The sequence below is a fragment of the Mizuhopecten yessoensis genome, unplaced genomic scaffold, assembly GCF_002113885.1.
Source record: "Mizuhopecten yessoensis strain PY_sf001 unplaced genomic scaffold, ASM211388v2 scaffold716305, whole genome shotgun sequence".
NCBI lineage: Eukaryota > Metazoa > Mollusca > Bivalvia > Pectinida > Pectinidae > Mizuhopecten > Mizuhopecten yessoensis.
In genome coordinates, this window is record NW_018480050.1 from 76496 (window position 1) to 87895 (window position 11400).

Sequence of the window (11400 nt, forward strand, 5' to 3'; positions counted from 1 at the left end):
ACCTAAATGCCATTACAGCTATGGGTAGTATTTGATTCTAGCATTTCTAGAACTGGAGAAGAAGATTTTTGAAATTTCCCTAAATTCCCCCCTCCCCTTTTCGGCTCCTAACTCAGCCCCATAGGGGGGCAGGCACACACGATTTATACCAGCAGACCCTCCTCCCCTAATTAGTATTTCTCTGAAATGTGAACAAATTATTTTCAAAACAATGGAAGATATGGCCCGTCATGTCTATTTCCGATATAAACTATACTAAATTTTACCCCCTCCTCAGGGGCAAACGGGGGCCCTGGGAGACATGAAAGTCACAAATTGTATAAACCACCCAAATGCATTTACAGCTATGGGTAGTATTTGATCCTAGCATTGTTATAACTAAAGAAGATTTTCAAAAAATTCTCAAATCCCCCCTTTTTAGCCATGAGAACACATTTTTATAATTGAGGTTGAAAAATATAGAAGCTTATATTATCTGTAGCTTTATGAACCCTTTTTCTATTATATGATATTTCCAAATATACTGCATCCTATGTCATCAATTTGATTTCAGCATTCAAACATTTTCCCATCAGGCTTTAGCAGTCATTTGCAACTACTTTTAAAAATTGCAAATTGCAAAGAAATGAGAGAGTTACGGGTTAATGGAGACTATGAGCAAATTTTATGGTCGTCATCATGATGCCAATGACAAAAAAAATAAAATCTTGTACAAAATTAAGTTCGACTTTTTTAACTCAGTGTCCCTTTTAGCTTCATTGTCACTGCCCCTAATCTCTCATAGAGAACGAGGCATCAATCTGGATTTCTCAAATGGAAAACTGTTGTGCATCATCTACTTGCAGTTTTCTGGAGCATATGACTACTTAAGGATTTTCCATTATTCCTATGTAAACTATCCTAATTGAAGTTTTAAGTGATCTTACATGGAAACAATGTCATACAATCACAGTTTGAAAGGGCTTCTGAAAATGTTTTTTCCAGTTTTCATCAAGGTCTAGTTTGTTGGTTATTCTACCACCTTAATTAGCTGGAAGACCATTCCACCTTTGCATAACAAGAGCTGTTGGAGAACAGCATAGCTCACCTATTGGTGATATATGTTGTGAGATATAGCAAATATCAATAGAAACACATGTACAGTAAAACCTTGATATAATGGCAGTCATTTCATTTGCCACCTCTCTTACTGCCAACATATTTCAAGAACTATGTTTTTCTTCAGAATTCCTTTATACGTTTCCCTAAATTTATTGCCAAATCCCTTTATAATGCCAATATTTCTTTGAACAAATGGTGGCAATATAAGAAGGTTTTGCTGTACCTAAACATGTTGTACATTTCAAAAGAGATGACCAGGCAATGTGAAATAGATGGTGTTGACTGATCCAACACTGCACATGCAGACTTGCCCAAAAAATTTAACCAAGTCAAATTATGCAGTTTTGGCCCCCAAAAAATATGAAAATATGGTTCAGCTCATGGCTTACACTTCATATAAATACTTCAACCTTATAATAAAAAACAGCGTATCGATGGTGGCGATCCAACACTTCACAAAATATCTTGCTCAAAAACTTTAACCAAGTCCAATTAAGCTATTTTTGGCCCCTAAAATATGAAAATATGGTTCAGCACATTGCTAACACTCCAAATAAAATAAATTCTGTATTGATGATTTAATTTCACATTCATGCAGATTCATAAATTGATGATGTATTGTCTATAACCAACAAAACTTTTAATAATTTATTCCATCATTTCTTGTTCGCACATTTCATATGTGCATTCCTTTATTCACGAGGGAAAAAAACATAAAAATCTTCCCCTTCCTTGTGACTGTGACAGAGAAATCTCCAAGCCGAGGGGTGATATTTATGGTGGTTTAACCCGAGTATTGGAGGTTTCTCAGTAACACACAGAATGTAGGGGACGATTATTATTCTCACTTCCAATTATCTCGGTCACAAATTTACCAATAGTAGTCAGGAATGTTGGTAAACAAAAGCACATGTGGCGTTTAAATATCACCATTCACTTTTTATGACGTAACACTTTAGCACATGTTATTCTTGTAAAAAGAAATATCAGAGAAATTTATTTTCCAACATGTTGAAAACATTTTTGAATTCAAATAAAAAGTACAAATCAATTTTGATATAATGTTACATTTAATATCTATGGTTTATCATGTACATGTGAATGAATTAAATGTCTCCAATGGTCCGTCACAGTGAATATTTACAATGATCTTAAATTTGTCCATGTTTAACTGTCTGCAAATGTGGATGATGCTTCTGAAAGTCCTTTCCGTCTGAAAATTAAAACAAAATCTTATAAATTCCTTAAACAAACATAGTCATTATCAAGATATGGTATGGAATGGTATGCACAGAAATACAAATTGATGTTGCTTAAAAAATAATTAACTGGTGATAAAAAAATGTACTGTTTTCCTTTTTTTAAAATTAAAATAAAAAGGGGAACATCTATTGAAGTTGAATGATTCTTAATTTTGTTCAACCAAATGCCCTATCTTTTCCTGGTGGTACATGACCTTGTCTCATCCAGCTAGGGTTAAGACAACAGGATGAATTTCAATTACCTAATAATGGCTAACATCAATATAACACTATTACATAAATGAAAGGGCGAGCAGTTGAACATTTTGTTCTCTCTCTTTTTCTTGCCATTGACAGATGTATCCACACTTTTCTCATTTTGGAATACATCTATCCTTATCTCAGCCCAGGGTTAGGATGAGAAATTCTGCAGTCACAAGACTCACAACAAGTGTATGATGTCACATCAACCATGAATTGACCCCTTAAAGTCAGCATTGTATTATGACAGGGTAAACAGCATAACAGATAAACAATCATTTACCCCCTTGGGGCTGATATGGGGACCTCATGATCAGCCCTCAGGTAAAGACTCTGAAGTTGCCACACACTTGGCATTAGCCTCGTTTTTAACAACTAAAGAATCTTCCCCCTGGGATTCAGATCCCTTATCTCATGCAAAGGGGGTGAAACATTCTTTAAGTCTCATCCTAAAATTAAGAAGAGATGATTCCTGAATAATAACAAATGCACTGGTGCACCATCTATATTACATACATCATTAGATGGTTGACAGAACAAGAAAGTGATTGCTGCCCTCTTGGTAGTGTTGCAATATTACATGTATTATTAGATGGTTAATGTAACTGAATAAGAAAAGAACTTGCTGCTTTCCGGGATGTGAAATGGGAAGATTTCTGTGGTATTTGAATCAGGACCCACACATTTGAGATAGGACTAGGTTATTTGAAATAGAATTGAGGTATATAAAAAATCGGACAGGGTTATACAAGATATGACTGGAGTATTTTACATCTATGGCAGATTTACTTTCATGCAAATTGAAATGACAAATATTCTTCAGAAATTGTTTTAACAGAGAATATGTGGTACCTGTAGGTTATTTGAGATAGAATAGATTATTTGAGTCGGGACTGGATTAATTGAGATAGGACTAGACTAAATACATTCACATATTTGTTTATACAAACAGGAATAGCCTTACACTTCTTTAAAAATTGTTTCAAAAGAGACAACATAGTACAAACTACTTGTTAGTGTCACACTGGGAATTCTTGTGTGTGGAAATGTTCGTGTTGTTACTCTTTATAAAGTTATGGCAATGTGGACATTTAGGCATTGACAATAGATCTGAAGTCTTTATATTCTGTATATCTATAATCAAATATTCAGGGGTTGATATTTTTGCACTAACTTACAAAACATGAAGAGCATTAGCATTTCCACATCCTGAAATTGACAGTATTTGATATAGGACTAGATGATTTGATGTAGGACTGGGATATTCAAGACAGGACTGGGTTAGCTAGAAAGGTTATTTCATATTAGACATATATATGCATTTAATTTACAAATATATATAACTTACGCTTCTTTAAGAAATGTTTCAAAAGTAACTCTATCTTCTGCAGATCCTTCAGGACTCTGGTCAAAGTCTTTTACCCCAAGTGTCGTCAGAGCTGTTGATAAATACAACATCATAGGTTAAAGAAATATTTCTGAAATCTGCAAAACATTTTACATAAGGTATTTGAAAGATATGAAATGTAAATATCTTTTTGGAAACTGCAACTTTAGTATGAAATCAATTAAATATTGATTATGAACTATTCAATATCACTGTTTCCTAGGCCCTTGCTCAGGAAACCATTCTCATACTCAAGCATGATTTCAGTGCAAGAACTATCTTTCTTGTAAATTGGATTTGATAATTTAAGACCAGTGTTCTTTATTGTATCTCGGCTATACAAGATTTAATTGATACATTTTTCTGAAAGGAAGTTACTTCCCCATTCACAATAGTGAATACCAAAGATATTTAATAATTATCATAGTTTCCTTTTTCATGAAACATCTCTGTCATAGGGATTCCATCTCTTGAGCTCTTGATAATATCTTCTCAAAGCCTGTATACTGTTACAGCAGAAAAGTGGTGCTAGTCACTACATTTATAATAACACATAGATAAATAAAACAATTAGATGAGGCTACTTTTTAGTGGGTGGCAGTAAGGAAAAGGAAGATATTTCATAAGATTACCTGCTGAGTACTGCTGGAAGGCGATACATCCACGATTAGTTGGGTCTAGCATGCCAAAAACAGACTGGATGTTGGAATCATCGAACAGACAGGGGTAGTCCAATCTTGTAATTTTTGACTTTTGAAGTTTTTCTAAAACATCTATCATGAACTTTTTTGGTTCATCTGGAATATAAAGAGAATTTTTTTTCAATTATTAATTAACTAACTTTATTTTCTTTTTACATGTACAAGTCAATCATACCCGGTTATATCTCACTACCACATGTCCAAGTCGATTATACCCGGTAATATCTCACTACCACATGTACAAGTCGATCATCCCCGGTTATATCTCCCTACCACATGTCCAAGTCGATCATCCCCGGTTATATCTCACTACCACATGTCCAAGTAGATCATACCCGGTAATATCTCACTACCACATGTACAAGGCGATCATACCCGGTTATATCTCACTACCACATTTTGTAGGCTACCCAAAGTGGTACACAGCCAGAAAATTGTTTGAAATTACTTAATATTTAAATTTGTTGGTATATTGATAAAGATATTTATCAGTATTTCCACCCAATACTACCACATGTACAAGTTGATCATTCCCGGTTATATCTCACTACCACATGTACAAGTCGATCATACCCGGTAATATCTCACTTCCACATGTACAAGTCGATCATACCCGGTAATATCACCCTACCACATGTCCAAGTCGATCATATCCGGTAATATCTCACTACCACATGTACAAGTCGATCATACCCGGTTAGATCACACTACTACATGTCCAAGTCGATCATACCCGATAATATCACATTACCACATGGCCAAGTCGATCATACCCGGTAATATTACACTACTACATGTCCAAGTCGATCATACCCGGAAAAATCACACTACCACATGTCCAAGTCGAGCGTACCCGGTTATATCACACTACCACATTTCCAAGTCAATCATACCCGGTTATATCTCACTACTACATGTCCAAGTCGATCATACCCGATAATATCACACTACCACATGTCCAAGCCGATCATACCCGGTAATATCACACTAGCACATGTCCAAGTCGATCATACCCGTTAATATCACACTACCACATGTCCAAGCCGATCATACCCGGTAATATCACACTTCCACATGTCCAAGTCGATCATACCCGATAATATCACACTACCACATGTCCAAGTTGTTCATACCCGGTTATATCTCACTACCCCATGTCCAAGTCGATCATACCCGGTGATATCACACTACCACATGTCCAAGTTGATCATACCCGGTAATATCACACTATCACATGTACAAGTCGATCATACCCGGTAATATCATACAACCACATGTCCAAGTCGATCATCCCCGGTAATATCACCCTACCACATGTCCAAGTCGATCATCCCCGGTAATGTCTCACTGCCACATGTCCAAGTCGATCATCCCCGGTTATATCACACTACTACATGTCCAAGGCGATCATACCCGGTAATATCACACTTTTTCAATTATTGATTAACTAACTTTATTTTCTTTTTACATGTACAAGTCAATCATACCCGATTATATCTCACTACCACATGTCCAAGCAGATCATACCCGGTTATATCTCACTACTACATGTCCAAGTCGATCATACCCGATAATATCACACTACCACATGTCCAAGTTGTTCATACCCGGTTATATCTCACTACCACGTGTCCAAGTCGATCATACCCGGTTATGTCTCACTACCACATGTCCAAGTCGATTATACCCGGTAATATCTCACTACCACATGTACAAGGCGATCATACCCGGTTATATCTCACTACCTCATGTCCAAGTCGATCATACCCGGTGATATCACACTACCACATGTCCAAGTCGAGGATACCCGGTTATATCACACTACCACATTTCCAAGTCAATCATACCCGGTTATATCACACGACTACATGTCCAAGTCGATCATTCCCGGTTATATCTCACTACCACATGTCCAAGTAGATCATACCCGGTAATATCTCACTACCACATGTACAAGGCGATCATACCCGGTTATATCTCACTATCACATGTACAAGTCGATCATACCCGGTAATATCACACTTTTTCAATTATTGATTAACTAACTTTATTTTCTTTTTACATGTCCAAGTCAATCATACCCGGTTATATCACACGACTACATGTCCAAGTCGATCATTCCCGGTAATATCACACTACCACATGTCCAGGTCGATCATACCCGGTAATATCACACAACCACATGTCCACGTCGATCATACCCGGTTATATCTCACTGCCACATGTCCAAGTCGATCATACCCGATAATATCACATTACCACATGGCCAAGTCGATCATACCCGGTAATATTACACTACTACATGTCCAAGTCGATCATACCCGATAATATCACATTACCACATGGCCAAGTCGATCATACCCGGTAATATTACACTACTACATGTCCAAGTCGATCATACCCGGTTAGATCTCACTACCACATGTCCAAGTCGGTCATACCCGGTAATATCACACTACCACGTGTCCAAGTCGATCATACCCGGTTATATCTCGCTACCACATGTCCAAGTCGATCATATCCGGTTATATCTCACTACCACATGTCCCAGTCGATCATCCCCGGTTATATCTCCCTACCACATGTCCAAGTCGATCATAACCGGTGATATCTCACTACCACATTTTGTAGGCTACCCAAAGTGGTACACAGCCAGAAAATTGTTTGAAATTACTTAATATTTAAATTTGTTGGTATATTCACATGTACAAGTCGATCATCCCCGGTAATAGCTCACTACCACATGTCCAAGTCGATCATACCCGGTTATATCTCACTACCACATTTTGTAGGCTACCCAAAGTGGTACACAGCCAGAAAATTGTTTGAAATTACTTAATATTTAAATTTGTTGGTATATTGATAAAGATATTTATCAGTATTTCCACCCAATGGTTTTGTTTTCAGCAATATTTTAAGAGTGTAGGATGACTTTAAAGGAAACATGCCAGAAAGGCAGAAAAAAACAAGGTAAATCGACAACATTTTGAAAGATTTTGGAGTGGGTAAATATAGAAATGTTTACATGTTGCTTTCTAACAGTAACAGGCCTTTATAATGTAAAATCAACATATTTGTTATTCTTAAGAGACTATATATTGTATCCATGTATACATGTCAATCTATTCAAGAATTGATTTCAAATAATACAGTTGGTAAAATAATAGCCACTGACAGAACAACCATGCAGTATTAACTAAAATGAATTTTCTTACAACAATGCTTACAAGCACTGATTTAGAAGTCATTTCGGACGATTGTTTATTACGAGGACGAAGTGACCATATCCTTTATGTCGACAGTTAAGATGGAAATAAATCCCTAGAACCATAAATGTCGTTGTTTAATTGAAACGTTACCTGGTCTGTTGTACATGAGCTGGGATGTCAAATTGTTGAACAACTCCAGTACTCGATGGTTTTCGAGATATTGCCTAGCTTCTCCATCTCGAGTACCTACATCTCCTGCAGTCGACATTTTGGCTGTGGTTGTTGTTATGGAAACTAGCCGGAAGTTTATAATTTGAATGAATATTCAATTTATTTTTCTATAATTCTTCAAGTTCAGTGTTCTTCAATTTTTATCTTAATAATATTAAACATAAGATAACATTTTTTGAACGATTAAATTAATTTATTTCTATTTTCGGTTTATTGTTGTATCCGGGCATTTTCAAGATGGATGCCTCCATGAAACAAGTGCGCCAAATCACTTTGTGAAAATCATGTTTATTCACTAGCTCTTTTCCTGGGGCACGTCTAGAGGATATACTTTAAGTAAATGTATTTTGGACACACTCTGTTTTACATCGATTGATACGGATAAAAACACTGCTGCATTTATTTCAAATATGTTTATCGGCTTATGCTGGTTGTTAGCAGACGATTTTTTGGTGTGGAACGTGAGTAACCGTGGTCCTGTTATGTATTGTTAAAGTGTATATTTGGACTCAAATTAAGGTGTGACTTTTATAGAAGTAAATTGGAACAATGTCTTATCCAGTAGACCACAAAACAGTTTTTGTATTGGATCGCAGTCCATTGTTTGCTTCGTCTTGCAACCAAAGCATTGAATATGATGTTTTGTCGAAAACAAGAACTCCCGGAATTATACCAGCTGCGCCCATCATGAAATCTTTATGGACATGCAACGTGGAAGTTATGGCAGAATATATGCGGATCGTCTACGATATATTTCCGTCCAAAAAATTGGTAAATGCATTATTGTACTTAGTGGCAAGCTTGCTTTTCCAGTGATGCAGTATAACCCGGGGACCCGTTGAGCATGGTCAGTAGTTGGATGGGATCAAGTCGTTCCGGCCTCACCCTGGTCCGGCCCCCTAGTAGTTCCGTCCCCTACCCGGTCCGTCCTTAGTAGTTCCGGCCCCCTAGTAGTTCCGGCCCCTTAGTCATTCCGGCCTCTATATAATCTCTATATGATCAAAAGACCAGAAAAACATGATACATTATGTTCATTATGTAATATTTAATGCAATCAACAATAACAACATATATTTAATAAATAGCAAATAATAGATTATGACATATGTTCACATATTATTACACATTTGCATCTTCACACTTGGAAGATCGACAAAGATCGATTTCAACAAGATGTGATGACAAAAAAAATCAACGTCTGTCGATCATCAAATAAAAGTAAAAACAACGTCGGAAGACTATAGCTATATAGCAATGGTGTTTACACAGCGTTTTCTAGAAGCCATACAGTTTCCAACGCACGAGGTAATAAGATAAACAAAAGACAGTGATTGTAATGTGTCTTAAATAGCAATCTTGCTCCGTATGTTTACACAGGTGTATTTTGTTTTAGACAACATGTAAAATGAAACGACAACAAATGTAAAACAAAAAAAAATAACATGAATTATCCATTATATAAATAAATTTAACTTAAAATTTAATTCCAAATAAACATAATAATATAATATATGAGGCCGGAACGACTAAGTATACGGGACCGGGAAGGGGCCGAAACTACTAAGGTCGGAACGACTAGGGACGGAACGACTTGGGGGCCGGAACGACTTGTATTCAGTTGGATGGGTGACTGCCCGCACGTTACTTTTGGTGGCAGCGTATATACATAGTGACTCTGTGTGATCATATAAGGCCAGTTTCCTGTGGTTAGGAGAGGTGCATTGATACACAGAGAGGACCTACGGGAGGCCCCAGGCCAAGTCTAGGGACGAGACTCCTTAAGGAACTTGAGGGGAAAATACTGCCTTACTGACAAGCTAGCTTTTCCAGTGATGTGGTATAACCTGGGGACCCGCTCACTAGTTCAGCAACGTCGAGCGTGGTCAGTAGTTGGATGCATGGGTGACCGCCCGCACGTTACAGTAATCATCCCTTTAGCTCAATTCTGGTAGAACGACTGACTTGGGAGTTGCACACTTCTCTCTTTGCTGTTATATTACAATGCTGTACCCGAACAGCATGGAATTTGTCAATCACTTGAAAGCAGATAGCTTTTAAGCAACTTTTCATAGCTCACAGATCCTGGGTTCAAATTTGGTCTGGTAATGCTTTTTTCTCTCCTGTTACAGTACCAAAGAAACTTAACGAGGGGAAGAAAATCATGAGACCAATTTTATTTTTAGGGTGTCAAATCATAGACCTAAATTAACGGGACCGCCGACTCCATGACGTCACGCTCTAGAATCAACCAAGGAGCTTCCCGATGTTCGCAGCGCCCCCACCGGGTGGTATAGGAAGCAACTTCCGGTTTGCTCCAGGGGTAAAACAATGGGTGGCAAACACTGTTGTGTGGTCGGTTGTACCAACTCCAGTAAGAAAACAGGACAGGGTACTAATTACTTTGGCTTTCCTAAAGATGCAGAATGGCGGTCAACATTGATAGCAGCCGTAAATCGGTGTGATTCGGGGTTTAACTCTGACAGCATGCACATTTGTTCGGCCCATTTTGAGCCAAGTTGCCTTCTATTACATGATTGAAAAAGTCTAGGTTTAATATCAAAATATGATTTGTTTAATTGTTGATGAATAACTTAGGATTATAAAAATAAAATACAATGATTGTTTTTTTCTTTTAATATTTTATAATTTTATAATATTTAAATACCGCGCATCCAGCCGTGCACTGTTATGACGCGTCCTCAGGTATTTTTATACAGGTAGCAATATCGGAATCTAAGAATAGATAATTGTAAACAGACCACATATTTGGTATTTCGGCATTATTTGTTGGTGTTTAAGCACTTGACATGATTACTATTGCCAGTTGGAGGGTAAAACAATTCATAAATTTCATCAAAAATAGTCTTACCTACAATGCGTAGCTGTACTGTACACGTGTACAGGGATTTGTTGACATGCTTCGATAAAAGTATGTCGCACTACATAATAAAGAAATTATTACTAACAAAACTGATAAATCAATAGGTATGTTATTAAAATGAAAACAAAATGTTCCATCGATTTAAAAAAAAACCACTCTTGCCTTATTAAGGAAAATGATCACATGCCTAAATATTTAAAAAAAAAAATAACTGAAGGAGGATTCGAACCTGCACCGTTTATTTTCTAGTCGCAAGTAAACTGCGTTACACATTCGGCTACATATAACATATAGATATTGGCAATTACAAACTTATTTAACCCGAGAAACACCGGTCGCAGTTCAGAGAAACTTGATCACACCTGTTTTTCATTATTTTGAGCACTTT

The 11400-nt window shown here is 36.9% G+C and overlaps 2 protein-coding genes across 2 annotated transcripts in view; one reads left to right on the forward strand and one right to left on the reverse strand.

Annotated features, from left to right (window-relative positions):
* Positions 1-2152: 2152 nt before the first annotated feature.
* On the reverse strand, positions 2153-8200 carry LOC110442849 (EF-hand calcium-binding domain-containing protein 10-like). The gene is made up of 4 exons (XM_021486678.1): positions 8051-8200; positions 4623-4787; positions 3952-4042; positions 2153-2314 (listed from the first exon to the last, which is right to left on the reverse strand). The coding sequence occupies exons 1-4, from the start codon at positions 8166-8168 to the stop codon at positions 2269-2271; spliced, it is 420 nt and encodes a 139-aa protein (XP_021342353.1). The 5' UTR covers positions 8169-8200; the 3' UTR covers positions 2153-2268.
* A 140-nt stretch (positions 8201-8340) lies between these two features.
* The window catches only part of LOC110442847 (protein asunder homolog), a 225606-nt gene continuing 222546 nt past the window's right edge, over positions 8341-11400 (forward strand). Inside the window, exon 1 of the mRNA XM_021486673.1 lies at positions 8341-8902. Within this exon, the coding sequence (XP_021342348.1) occupies positions 8681-8902 (222 nt within the window). The 5' untranslated portion in view covers positions 8341-8680. The remainder of the gene's footprint in view (positions 8903-11400) is intronic.

What these genes read in the sequence shown, in the direction of transcription:
- LOC110442849 (XM_021486678.1), bottom strand. Translation starts at nt 8,168, where the DNA reads ATGTCGACTGCAGGAGATGTAGGTACTCGAGATGGAGAAGCTAGGCAA. An exon ending in GCTCATGTACAACAGACCAG is followed by an intron (nt 4,788 to 8,050) that starts GTAACGTTTCAA and finishes TTTATATTCCAG; the next exon opens with ATGAACCAAAAAAGTTCATG. An exon ending in CTTCCAGCAGTACTCAGCAG is followed by an intron (nt 4,043 to 4,622) that starts GTAATCTTATGA and finishes ATTTATCAACAG; the next exon opens with CTCTGACGACACTTGGGGTA.